This window comes from Cucurbita pepo, chromosome 11 (genome assembly GCF_057944985.1).
Source record: "Cucurbita pepo subsp. pepo isolate OVF chromosome 11, ASM5794498v1, whole genome shotgun sequence".
In the NCBI taxonomy this organism is placed as follows: Eukaryota; Viridiplantae; Streptophyta; class Magnoliopsida; order Cucurbitales; family Cucurbitaceae; genus Cucurbita; species Cucurbita pepo.
The window spans coordinates 2,835,539-2,849,709 of record NC_141808.1 but is presented as its reverse complement, the minus strand read 5'-3'; the positions used below and the strand labels follow the sequence as shown (position 1 = coordinate 2,849,709).

General features: G+C 38.4%; 2 protein-coding genes and 1 pseudogene across 10 annotated transcripts; 2 read left to right on the top strand and 1 right to left on the bottom strand.

Moving 5' to 3' along the window:
- Positions 1–77: 77 nt before the first annotated feature.
- LOC111805981 (protein ZW2) lies at positions 78–1,681 on the bottom strand. Its single transcript, XM_023691292.2, has one exon. It carries the CDS (start codon positions 1,468–1,470, stop codon positions 790–792), a length of 681 nt encoding a protein of 226 aa, XP_023547060.2. The 5' UTR covers positions 1,471–1,681; the 3' UTR covers positions 78–789.
- On the top strand, positions 1,469–5,630 carry LOC111805494 (sucrose transport protein SUC4-like; annotated as a pseudogene).
- On the top strand, positions 4,064–13,263 carry LOC111804914 (protein DETOXIFICATION 48). 9 transcript variants are annotated; one of them, XM_087128698.1, is made up of 6 exons: positions 4,064–4,199; positions 5,637–7,613; positions 7,873–7,974; positions 8,076–8,210; positions 9,383–11,389; positions 11,501–13,263. In XM_087128698.1, exons 5-6 carry the CDS (start codon positions 11,216–11,218, stop codon positions 13,037–13,039), a joined length of 1,713 nt encoding a protein of 570 aa, XP_086984824.1. In that variant the 5' UTR covers positions 4,064–4,199; positions 5,637–7,613; positions 7,873–7,974; positions 8,076–8,210; positions 9,383–11,215; the 3' UTR covers positions 13,040–13,263. The 9 variants fall into 9 exon arrangements, with proteins under 9 accessions (XP_086984824.1, XP_086984821.1, XP_086984822.1 ...); XM_087128695.1 differs by having other exon boundaries at positions 5,637–5,947; positions 6,056–8,210; XM_087128696.1 differs by having other exon boundaries at positions 5,637–7,361; positions 7,454–8,210.
- Positions 13,264–14,171: the final 908 nt, after the last annotated feature.

Here is a 14,171-nt window from a genome sequence, read left to right as displayed (position 1 = left end):
ATATAAGTGGAGGATATTTTTAATAATGTTTAATCAAATTAAAACATAAGAATATATAACGAAATTTAGCTACTATCATGTCTGCCTCCCTTGAAAGCTCCTGATGCTACGACTATCATCAGTAAGTTGCCTCTGATCAACATCGAGATTAGAATCTACTGCAAAAGTAACTAAGTCAAGCCCTATTTGCTCTGGATCTACTAGCTTCAACGCTTGAATATATTATACTATAAATAGCGGAATATACTATTGCTGGATATTCCGTTGCTTGTTATTCTTCTCACCTCTCACTATGCCACCTCAGCAACTGGGACTAGAATGATTTCGCATCTGGCACTCTCGATTTTGTTAGCCCTAGAGGTACCAAACTAACAACGACATTCCAACTTGATACGGATCCTCACCTCCCACAACCGACCCATCATTTTTTAAGCTGGTTTTTTAGGTGGGCATAGGTGGACACACAACCAAAAATAAATCCCGCTATCACTTAATAATCATGGAATCCCTTCCTATTAGTTTAGAGACGGCTTATTCCAGCTTGTAATGAGTACCAAATTAAAGTACTCACAATTTTAATGCTAAAAAAATAAAAATAAAAAAAATAAAACTTAAATATTATTTTTTTTTTTTCATTAGAAAAGACTTTAAAATTGATTTTTTTTTTTTTTTTTTTTTTTTTTTTTTTTTTTTTTTTTGGTTTATAGAAAAAGAAAATTGAAAATATTTGAAGCATGAAATGGGCCATGGAAATGGGCCTTTGTATTGGTTGAGTTGAGCCCATTAAATTCAATCTCTCTGAAGGCCCCATCTTCTAATCCGCAATTGAAACCCGACCACCGCCGCTAAAACCCTCACCATCTGGTCGGAATTCAGAATCTCCACCACCGTCATCCCCGTCGACCCACGCAGCAAATCCGCTCTATCCGCAACCCTCAACATTCCCATCTTCAGCTCCTCTATCGCACTTTCCATTTCACAAATCTCTCCATCCACCAGCCTCCCAGCTCCGACCCGCCGCGCCAGCTCCAACATCGGCGGCGCCGCTATTGTCTCCTGCAAACTAGCCATAGCATCAGTCAACTCCCTCTCATTCCACTTGACCTCGGCTCTGACCTCGTTCAGTCTAGCCGATTGCGCTGGGGTCAAGTCGTTGACGGCGGCGAAGAGGAGGCGGATGAGGAGGGAAGGCTTGAAGCCAGAAATCCAAAGAAAGGTGCGCTCGAAAGAGGTTAGCCACGGGGCGGAGAGGACTTGGAAGATGTCTTCGGCGGCGGCCTTGGAGAGCTCGTCGTAGTATTGCTGGTAATGGGCGAGGACTTGGGCGATTAAGCGCAATTGGGCGTCTTCCTTGTCGTTGCTCTGTAAGGCTGCGGAATCGAGAAGCTGTTGGAGGAAGGATTGTTGGGTGCTGAGCCAGGATTCGTGGAAATTGTGGAAATTGGGAAGGACAGGTTGTGGGTGTGCCATGTTTCGCGGCGGAGCTGCCGGTGAAACTGGAACAGGGGAGGTGGTCGGTTGGGTTAACTGGAACAGGGGAGGTGGTTTGGGTTCGGGGATTTATATAACCAACGAAGCTGAAACGTGTAAACCGGTGATTGGAGGGTGGAGAGCTGCAGAGCGTATCGGCGCCGTGTCGGTTCGGCAATGGCGGTCGTCAAATTGGGAATATGCCTTTTGCCTTCGCCGGTTGGTTTTCGAGTTAAATCCAATTTCCTCGCTGCTTGTCGGGTTGCCGCGTCAATTCCTCTGACACGTAATTAAATCTTATTATTATTATTATTATTTTATTTTAAACAATTTTTCATGTAAATAAAATTGAATGCTTAAAATTTTATTCGAGACATATTTTTACGATTTATCTAAAAGTTTAAAAATTAATTAAATATTTTTTTAATTATAAAAATTTTATTATATAAAATTAATTAAAAATTTATTTATTGAAAAAAAATAATAATAACCGACTAAGCCATCTCAATATTTTTTTCTTTTAATTTAATTTATCTTTTGTTTTGGTGTGAAAACCATAAGACCTCTCACTTTGACTAATGAGTGTATATATAATATATATTTAATTGCTGATTGAATGACGTCATCTATATCCTCTTGAGATCCCTGCCCTCATTTCCTTTTATAAAAACTAGCTTAATTACTAAGTATACAAATATTCCTTTTATATATATATATATATATAGATTTGTTTGTATGTATATAAATTATTTTAAAGATCCAAATAACGAGTGAAACACGGAGTCTTGATGGGTGTCGAGGAAATTGTGAAAAGAACGTGCTCGAGAGAAGTAGGAGAGCAACTGGAAGGAGGTATGAGAAATTGATTCGATTGACTTTGTAATATAATACATATCATATAAAGAGAAAAGGTAGATCAGGGGTATGTGCTAGACGAACACGACTCTCCACAATTGTATGATATTGTCCACTTTGAACATAAACTCTCGTGGCTTTGCTTTGGGCTTCCCAAAAGGCCTCACACCAATGGAGAGAGTATTCTTAGATTATAAACCCATGATCATTTCTTAAATTAGCGGACTTTCATCATCCAACAATATATACGAGTGAGTTTGGTTGAATTGTTTCAGACAAACTCCACATTTTCTCATTTTTTTTATTATTTATTTTTTAAAAAATCATAGTTATTTACGTTAATAATAAAAATTTAATCAAAAGCAAATATCAAACATTCATATGTCACAATGTAACACTAACATCTGTTAGTAATATTAAGTATTTTTAATTATCATAACTATTAGACAGTAAATTTTATTTTTTGGTTGATTGAATTGATGGACAGAAATGTTAATGATTTATGAATTGAACCAAATATTTAAATTTTTAAAAAATGAACCTAACTCAAATTGACGGTTAGAGTTGAGTAGTCTGAGTTGTTCGGTTCATTTGATTTGTTTTAATCTAACAATATAAATAACAATATGATTGTATTTTTGGGTATAAGAAGAATCACATAATAATATAATACAAACAATTATTTGGATAATTTTAGCCCTTGGCTTCGTGGAAGGTGGAAACGGTGGTTCGTGTTTGTTGTTTACTTGTTTACATTTGCATGACGTGGCGTGGACTGTGTGAGCGCCGGAAATGTCAATGGGCTCAACCTCCTTGCTAGGGTCATGGCTCCTTCTGTCCCCTAAGCCCACCAATGTGCTTTTCTATTAACCAAATCCTAACATATGGACAAATGATGCATCTAAAACATACAAAATTCAAAGCCTAAAAATGAGGTAAGTGACCCGAACAAGAGCGAATTAAGCCCATTAGCTCGAGCACGACCTCGAGGGTCGATTGAGGCTTAAGAGGCCAACCCCATGTACGATCATCCTTGTGGGGTCCGCCTCGATAATATGGACAACTCTAAACGTGGTTAGCTAAAACTCATGATAGGATTACCCATTGTCAGTTGTCTATAGCGCATGTCAATCTCCTTGCATTTGCATTGTATTTTTTTATTACTTTCATTTATCATTTTTATGGTGTATAACATTTCGGTAGAATCATGTCTAGGTCTGATAAACCTGAAATGCCTCATAATGTATTCTAAAATAGTCATCAATTCTTCTTACATCGAATTATATGTTATCTAAACCGTATATATATATATATACCCTAAAACGTTGCTTTCTTCGATTTGAGACAAATCAGATTCTCCTCTGTCCCGTTTTCTAAAGTTTTTTTAAAGTAGGGCTCGAGATTTGAGCATACGTAGTCGATGGGTATTTCAGTAGTGAGAGTGCGATTATGACACATATCGTCTATATGACCGACCCCACATGGGATTGGTCATACCTAATTAAGTTGATCCCTTTGAAAGTTTGTTAGAGTCTCATATGTCCATTACGTGACCATTAATTCTCATATGAACGACCCCGCATGGGATCGGTGTTCCTCACGCTTGGTCTAGTCTCATGTGGCTCTGTGGACAGGTTTTCGGCCTCTTTGTCCAGTCGCTCGTTGGTCACATGAGCGATCGCTGCACCAGCCGATACGGATTCTTTGTGATTGGGTTGGATTCTTCGTGGTCACGTTAGGCCTCGTGCGATTGGATTCTTTGTGATTGGGTTGGATTCTTCGTGGTCACGTTAGGCCTCGTGCGATTGGATTCTTTGTGTTTGGTTTGCGGATTCTCGTCGTCGCTAAACCTCTTCTTATCGCTATGTTGTTTGGTATGACGTTTGAACTTTGATACCTCTGTTAGTGTATCATTAGTTGAAAATGTTTAGCTTCCTTCAACTGTTGTTAGGATGCCTTCCAATTTACTGAAGTAATATGCTACTAATTTTAGGATTAAGGCTGGTAGTGTGTGTTTATATTGTGATTTCTCCGTTATAATTCCAATGTATGTCATTATTAATCTCTAAGTTTCCCCGCTTGTTCCATTATTTTTGTATGTAGTCAGAAAAACTAAAGGTAGAAATCGCGATTCCATAAAACCAAGGGAGTTTAAATTCTTAAACTGTGCCAAACTGCAGAAGCTTTTAACAAGTTAGTCGCGTATAAAATATTTGTTCTGTAATGATAAATTAATGTGAATCTTGAAAGTTTATTGTTCTAACCAAAGCGATCATTTGTGGTACCTGCTTGTGGCTGTGACATATTCTATTAAACCTAAGAAAGCTCTTATGTTGTGTGGACCTTGAGACACGTATGTTTTCAAAAAATTAATGTTGTGCTAGGTAAGGATTATTGAAGGAATCGGGTGGCAAATGCTTATTTTTCTCTATTTATCGCCACTGGTAATGTTTTTGGGTATGCCACTGGATCTTTGATGGCTGGTACAATCTCTTGCTGTTTACTCTTACCTCTTAATGTTCCGTTAATTGTGAAGTCAGCTTTCTTGATTTTTATCGTGTTCATTGCAATTAGAACATATTTTAGTGTATTAGTAGCTCAAGAGCAACCTCTAGTTTCCAGGGACAGGTCCTCCTTGGTTTTGGACTTTTAGCACCTCTCTGGGTATATGCGGGTAATTTTTCTTGTCAGTTCCTTGACAAGGATGGCATGGTTTCCAGTTATAATTATTATCTTTTTAATACTGATTGGATGGGTAGAGAGCTTTATGGTGGCAAGCCAAATGAAGGACAGAGTTATAGTTCTGGAGTCAGAATGGGAGCATTTGGTATAACTCTGTTGTCCTTGGAATAGCTTCATTACTTATGGAGAAGCTGTGCAGAAAGTGGGTGCTGGTTTTATGGAGAATCTCTAATATTTTTATGGCTTTATGTTTTCTTACTATCTTGGTCATTACGTATGAGGCAAACAATGGGCTACATAGGTCATGACCTCCCATCAAATAGTATTGTATCAGCTGCATTGATTATCTTTGCTCTTCTTGGTGCCCCTTTGGCAGTAGCAGTTCCTTTCTTGTATAAAATGTGGTCGCACATGTTTTATCTTACTTCTTTTTGCCCCTTCTTTCTTGTCTTAGCACAAATAGTACTGCCATTAGATGAAAACATGGAGATTTCAAGGATAAATTTACTTGTATGTCATATTGGATTTGGAAATTTTAGTCTACATTAAATTAATCAGTTTGTGGTGACGCATGACGGAGGTTCAGATAAGCATCACTTTTATTTGTTTATTGGAATACTTCTTTGCAGATTAATTACAGTGTTCAATATGCCATGAACTCCTCGCGTGTTGAATCTTTACAACTTGATCAAGGCAGGATTGATGTTGCCTTCTTCAAATTTAAAACTAGAAGTGTTTGTTCATATTATGTAGAAGCTATGCACAATATCAACCAACATCAAAGGGACAAGTAATCTATAAATAGTCTTTATACTCACTGTTACCAAAGTCATTGACGAAATGCATGGAACCTTCTATTGCTGGAAGGGATATAAGTGCAGTTAACATGGGAAAACATGAGTCCTCTCAACTTGTATCTGCAAGAAGGAAAACACTGAAGGTTTTATTTTGAAATAATGAAGGAACATTACAGTTCGTGCGCGCTGTCTTTAATCATTTGATTTTGTTAAATGAGAAAGATTGTCAATTTTGGACTGGCCTTTTTCAGGGACATACTAAGACAAACTTCTCTTGAAAATCCAGTTGTGGATATCCCCGTTGGTCAATTTGCCTTTTGTCTTGGGAAAAGATTTGGAGATGCAGATGATATACATTTCCATGTGGAAGAGATCACAGGGAGAGGATTAGAGTTCGTCCATATCTGTAGTCCTGGACTCACTATCCAATATGTAATGGATGGTAATCGAAATAAAATGATTTGACATAACATTTTGTTGTTTCTTCAAAGCTTTTTGGTCGTTAGTGGGCCTCTCTGTAGGATTCAATCCAGCTGAAAGATTTGGCTGTTGCCTTAGGTAACATTGTCAGGAACATATTTTTATCTGTAAGATATGGTAGACTTTGAAGGCCATAGTAGTAAAACATTTTAATCTTAGCTGAACTTTTTTTTTTTTTTTTGTGTCATAAACATATGCCACATGATTCAATTTAAATTTTGAGGAAGGGACAGTTCTTCTCATAAATATGTGGTCTAGTTTTACATCTCTGGCTTAAAGATAAAAACAGTATAGCAATTCTGCGGGATAATTATGTTTCACAAAGCCATTTATTTTCTTGGTCCCATACATTGTGCTTCTGTCTGCTTCAGAACAGAACAGCAGGGTGGGGCTGGTTACTTTGTTGAGAGACAGTAATTGCATGAGACATTCTGAAGACTCAAAGCTTGTTTGGGATTGCACTTGAGTTTTTTTTCCTTTTCTCTTCTTTTTATTTAAATAATAAAAGTCAAGCATTTAGTCTCTAGTGCATGTCATGTCCTGAAAATGTTGCATATGCAGTTGTACTTGCAACCCAATTATTTTACCAGTGGAGGGATTGCATCATCTAGCATTAAGAAATTCTTTTAACTAATTGATCTAATATTGGTAAAGCTATTTATGTGAGATCTTATGTTGGCTGGAGAGGAGAATTTAGGATTTTTTAGAAGGTGTGGAAACTTCACCCTAGCAGATGCGTTTTAAAATCGTGAGACTGAGGACGATACGTAACGGGCCGAAGCGGACAATATCTGCCAGTGGTGGGCTTAGGCTGTTACAAATAATCAAAGCTAGGCATCGAGCGGTGTACCAGCGAGGACACTGAACCCGAAGGGGGTGGGATTGTGAGATCATACATCGATTGGAGAGGGGAATGAAATATTCTTTATAAGGGTGTGGAAAACTCTCCCTAACAAATGTGTTTTAAAACTGTAAGACTGACGGCGATACGTAACGGGCCGATGTGGACAATATCTGCTAGCGGTGGACTTGCTGTTACAATTTCAATCACCATATTGGCTCTCATAACAAAAAATGGTGGTAGAATGCTATTAGTAACTTGTCGTCCATTTTTTTCTTAACCATTTTGTAGTTATCTTTTTCACTAATTTTATTGTTTCTGATAATAGGTTGTGGTGTTCCTGAGATGTGGACCATAGGATCAGCTGTTTGGTGGTGGGAACTCTCCAGCTCTTGCTCTGGCAGCACTTGCAGCCTTTGCAAGTGGCCTCATTGCCATCTTGGCTCTTCCTCGGTCTAGTGCTCAGAAGCCCAGAACCCTCACATGAGGTAATCAGCTATATCCGTTTCTCTTTTTCTTTTATAGAACTTATCATCTCATTGGAAAACCGTTCAACTCATCCTACAAACTTGTAAACAGCTTTAAATAAACATTATGAGACTCTGTTTATACAGGGTTTCCCCTTTTAAAAAGTTCCCTTAGTTGATTGTCAGAATATTTAAAAAGCTTGGTTGGTGTGCATCTCATACATGATGAACAAGATAATTGATCTGAATTTTGATGCAAATTGCATTGGGTTTGGAAAAGCTTGTTTAGTAGATTTCAGTAGGAAGGAGGTGTGGTCTATACATTGGGGGAGCGCTGGTGTGATCATTGATGGGTGCTTTATATTAGTAAGCGACAGATGAGGTAAAACAAGATATTGATTAAGCAGACATACTGGCTAGTCATTGATAATTATGGAATTAGCTGTCACCAAATGCTGAGAGAGACAACTTATCTGCAAACAGTGAGGAATTTGCTTTTATGAACATCAGTCCCACCTCATGGAAATGTTGCTTTATGACAATTTTTGCGTTAAAAGTGGGGAAGCCTGAGCTGTGGATTCCAAAATTACTCCGAGGACTAGTTTCTTACCAACGAAGGTAATGCTTCTGATTGGGAATTATTCCATATGAAGTATCATTTTCTTCTAAGCCAATATTTAGTGCGTTGGTGGTTCAATCACAATGTATTGGATTCTCATTCATTTGTGCATGAATTTCTGTATGAGTATGCTGGAATGTGCTTGGTGGGCAACAGTTATTTAGTGCATTGCGCTGATTGAAACCCTGATGGGGACATTTCTTTTATGCTTTTAGTTAATTTGTTAAAGAAAGCTCAAGCGATTATGAGCGACAGTATGCTTGGATAAATTGGTTTTATTGTTATTAAATGTTCATTTTAGCTTCTCTCTGATCTTGCATCTACACGTTAGAATAAGTTCCCCATGTTTGATTCCATTGACCAACTAATGTGGTTTTCTATGCTTCCTGAAATGTATGATGAGAAGTATCATGAAATGGTTGTTTGGAGGGTAATATTCCTTTGTTCTTTGGCCATCTTAAATGGAGAGAGCATAACTACAGAATAAAATTCTTTTTAAGTGATAACATAATCAGTGCTTGAATTCAGAAAACACAGTGGGAATACAATTAATACATTTTCATTCCAGAAAAGATACTGCCATTGATGAAGAAAGCATGAGTGCTATCCAGTTAAATACATTTTTTTTTCATGTGTGGTGAAAGGAGATGTTAGGTCTAATAAGTTGTTTAGAATCTTGTTATAGAATCAAATTTTCAATTGAAAAGAACGAAGAGAGCTTGGTATGGAGGAACGATGGTGAATCTATTCCAGTGTCTGGAAGGGTATAATCTTTATTATTGGTGTCAAGTTTCCGTCTTGTCAACTTCTGCAGATCGTTTTCGAGAAACTTGTTTTGGCATTTATTATTACCTGTTTGCCATGATGCCAATCAAAATTCTGTATGATCTCCATTAGAACAACTTGGTATTGATTAATTTGCTTTCTGATTGATGAGGAAGGGAACAAGTGCATGGGCATCAACATGTGATACTTTTTGCTGCTTCTCAACTTCTTTTGCTTCAATCCTGTTTGGGATCTAGAATTTTATGGACCCCTCCCCCCACCAATTTTGCTTCCCCAAACTGCAAAAAAATTCAATCTGTAGTGTACTTACCGACCTGTTTTTTTTTTTTTCCTTTTATAATTTTTTTTTATCTTTTCTTACTTGAATTTATTTGTTTTTGTCCAGAGGGTTCTGTTGCTTGATACTTACCTTTCACCCATATCAACTGATAGAGCCAAAGACACATGGGATCTGACATTGGATTGTGTTATGAGTTTCAGAGATGTAATATCCTATACGAAGGAAAAACTGGTCCTTGTGCAGCAGCTGCTGCTGCTGCTGTTGCTGCTCAGAGGGTGGCTGGGTGGGTGGCTGGGTGATGATGATAGGGTTCTGTGCCTCAGGTAAGGACACAGTCCCCCAGCTGCTCTTCCCTCTAGAGAGACAGACTCATCTCTGTAGGGAGAAAAGGGATACATATTTAATGGTTGTAATTGGAGCACCTAAATCTGTGTGTTCCCTTTCTCCCATCTGCTCCTTCATACAGCCATTCCACTGTCACCTTCCCCATTAACATACCATCAGGTGGTCCCATTCTTATGCCCTCTTGCAGCACCACACCCATGAAGAATCCTGTTTCTATTTAATCCTCTAAAACCAACCAAATAAGATGACAAACAGTTCTTGGGGGGGATTTTTTTCCACGCCCTTTCCTTCCTCTTTTTGCATTTCTAAGCATCCTGTGGTGGATTTGACCCTGAGAAATTCACTACTCCTCCCCTGGTTTATCTGCTCTAAGCCCAAGTTACCCACCTGGAATAATAATAGGTCCAAATGAGCAAATGGAGTGCAGATGTTAACCCATTTCAAGTATATGTTAAATATTATTCCTCCCAATCCACATCCTTCACTCCTTTTTATCTCATCCCCACGACCAAACCAAAATCTGTGAAGAACAACATGAACCGTCACCACAGAATATCAAGGATAAAGTTGTTTCAGAACATATTTTGTTCTCTTTTCCCCTTCATTCTTGACCAAGATCGATAACAGTCGAACCACTTTATCGATTTTTTTCGTTGAAATTGTTACAGACACATGGAGTTGTGGTTGTAATAATGGATATGATGATTTCCCACATGGGTTGTTCAAGAATCGGACATGCATGTTGCTTTTGAACATGCAAACATCTCCTTTGCCTACGAAGATGATAGAAGCTATAAGCCAGTAATCTTCCAGAGAAAGCACCCCCAAAAGAAAAATATAAACCACCAGTTTATATGCTCCCTGTCATTTCAAAGAATTTTGTTTCTCGAACTCCTCGTCCACTTGACTTTACAAGATAAGTTTCTTTTATCCCTTTCAGCCATATTTTCAAAACTCAACCACAAGACATTGGAGTGTTAAAAAAGATTATCCACTCAGTTTCCCATTATGAATATTAATTCCCACTACTCACAATTGAATAAAATTTCCCAAATGGGTTTGTGGCGGTTTCAAAATAATCCTTTTCAATTTTCAATTGCCTTCACTTGTACCTCAAGATAAGATAAAAGAGGTTTGAAAATCTTGGCTCCCCCATATCCCATCTGTTTGTTCTTGTGATGGTATGATTTTGTGCTAATGGGGTCGAAAAGTTGATGAAGGCTTTTAAGAAGGACAGTCGGCCCCTAACCTTTTCTTTCTTGTAAACTGTCGTTGATTTATAGAGACACGTTCGAAAATAGGACGGCAGGAAATTTTGTGGGGGGTGGCAATCCCTCTATTTATTATATAAACCCATTCTCCCATTCACTCTCATCATTCCATTTCGAGAAGCTCTTACAAAGGAATACACAAAAATATCAGAGAAGAGGAGAGAGAGAAGAGGAGGGGAGAGAGAGAGAGAGAGAGAGAGAGAGAGAGAGTCATTTACTCTCAATCTTATATCTATCTATTTTATCCCTCAAATACAGATATCAGATAGAAGAAGGAATTAGAACAGAAGATTGTGGTAGCTAATAAGGTATAGGTAGAGCTATGTGTAACCCAAAACCATCTCCTCCTAACTACAAAACCAAAACCAACCTCATGACTGCTACTCCCAACAAGAATTTGGACAATATTAATTGTAGTAATCTTCATAATAACAATCTTCTCAAACCTGCTGATGATCAACTTGCTCAGCTTCATACATTTCCAACTCTTTCTGAGGTAATTTCGTACTAATAAACAGAATCTCCTCGACCCCAGAATGAAATTGTTTTCTTTCTTTACTAAAGTTTTCAACTTTGTGTTTTTTTTTTTTGTTCGTTATTTGTTCAGGCTGTGGAAGAAATGAAGGAAATAGGGAAGATTTCTGGTCCAACAGCGGTTACAGGGCTGCTTTTGTACTCGAGAGCTATGATCTCCATGCTTTTTCTTGGGTACCTTGGAGAGCTTGAACTTGCAGGGGGTTCTCTCTCGATTGGCTTTGCTAACATCACTGGTTACTCTGTTCTCTCTGGGTTGGCCATGGGGATGGAACCCATTTGCGGCCAAGCTTATGGAGCTAAGCAATGGAAACTCCTTGGCATAACGCTTCAAAGAACTGTCCTCCTCTTACTCACTTCTTCTGTTCCCATCTCCTTCATGTGGCTCAACATGAAGAGAATCCTCTTATGGTGTGGCCAAGATGAGGAAATCTCTACCGTCGCTCAAACTTTCATTCTCTTCTCAATTCCGGACCTCATTTTCCTCTCCCTTCTTCACCCACTTCGAATTTACTTGAGAACTCAAAGCATTACCCTCCCATTGACTTATTGCTCTGCTCTCTCTGTTTTGCTCCATGTTCCCCTGAATTTCCTTCTGGTTGTGCATTTCAAAATGGGGATTTCTGGAGTGGCCATTGCCATGGTTTGGTTCAATTTGAACGTCTTCTTGTTCCTTGCTTCTTTCGTTTACTTCTCTGGAGTTTACAAGGATTCTTGGGTTTCTCCAAGTGTGGATTGCCTCCATGGATGGGCTCCTCTGCTTTCTCTTGCAATTCCTACTTGTGTCTCTGTTTGCCTTGAATGGTGGTGGTACGAATTCATGATAATGCTTTGTGGGCTTCTAGGAAATCCCAAGGCCACAATTGCTTCAATGGGGATTTTGATTCAAACCACTTCTTTGGTCTACGTTTTCCCTTCCTCTCTCAGCTTTGGTGTCTCTACCAGAGTTGGAAACGAATTAGGGGCAAATCGACCAGCCAAAGCTCGCATTTCCATGATCGTCTCACTCGCCTGCGCCGCCGCACTCGGCGTGGCGGCCATGGTGTTTACCACTTTGATGAGGCACAAATGGGGCAGATTTTTCACCAACGACGCCGAGATTTTGGAACTCACAGCGGTGGCATTGCCGATTGTGGGGCTCTGTGAGCTGGGAAACTGCCCACAAACCACCGGCTGCGGGGTGTTGAGAGGAAGTGCTCGGCCGACGACGGGAGCAAACATAAATTTGGGGTCGTTCTATTTGGTGGGTTTTCCGGTGGCGATTTTGATGGGGTTTGTAGTGAAATTGGGATTTGCAGGGCTGTGGATTGGATTGCTTGCAGCTCAAGGTTCATGCGCTGTGATGATGATTTATGTACTTTGCACAACAGATTGGATGGTTCAAGTTGAAAGAGCGATGCAACTAACAAAGGCTTCTTCTAATTGCAATCCGCCATTGCTGCCAATTTCAGCTTCGTCTTCTTCTTCTTCAGAAAATCATCGTAGCAGTGAAAACGGTAAAGATGAAACTCAGAGTATGAAAAAGATGACAAATTTGGAGCAGATTTTGTGCAGTAATCATGAAACTGACCCTCTCATACCCACTGCAGCACACACTACTACTGTTCATTAAGGTCTCAGTTTTCCTTTTTCTCTTTGTAATTTTTCCTTCTTTCTAATTTTTGCCCCCTCCCGAGGAATCCTGATGTGAAAACCCAATTTATTTAACCGACCCCACCTGTTGTAGAAATCACTACTTTCTTCATTTTCTTTTTTTTGGGGTTAAATTATCAGTCTCTGCCAATGCCTATTTAGTTCTATACTTTTAATAAATTCCTAATTTCTTATGTATTTCAATTTAGGATAAATTATCCTTCTATTTTAATCTTTCCTATTTTCACATTAATTAAATAATAATCATACTTAGGAATAGACGAAAATTTTAAAATTCTAGGTTCATATTTTAACGAACGTAGATTCTTGTATAATGTACACTATCACCCAACCCGAACAACCAAATTCTACTTATACTAAAAACGTTCAACTTGAGCATAGAAAATTTAGTAAAAGTTTTTGACGTTGAAATTGTATGAACCAAAGTGAATATAATTTAATCTTTCGTTTCTTCCTGTGATCGCTTCACACAAGAGACTCTCGTGTGTGTGTGTGTGTGTATTATAAGTTGGGTCATTATTATGGGAAGGATTAGGTTATTTAGGTATGTAATGTCCATAATATATTATTAAGTATGTTAAAAAAAAAAAGGAGAAAGGAAAGGGAGAGAGTGGTAGGTTGTCGGTTGTTTGAGAGGCTTTGTATCGAAAGGAATCTAATGTATGTATGTGTGTGGTTTTGGCCAAACTTTTGTTATGGGTTTCTTTCCATATCAGGTAAGAACTTGTACAATCCCAAAAAAGGCATTGCTTTTCTCTCTTCTTTTTTTTTTCTCTATTCAAATTTCAAAAAGATAGATACTCAGCTCCTACTCTCATCACTCTCTCAAAAACCCACAAAAAAAAAAAAAAAAAAAACCTTTCGATCCGTTCATCAAACAAACAACAACTCACCCACCAACGTAACTAGTATGATATTGTACACTTTGAACATAAACTCTCGTGACTTTGCATTTGGTTTCCTAATCAATGGAGATGTATTCCTTACTTATAAATCCATGATCAACTTCTCGTATTCGCTCAAGTTTGCTCGTTTAAGCTCTCATGCATGGAGAATTGATCTCTCATGCAAAAAGAAGAAAGAGAAAGGGT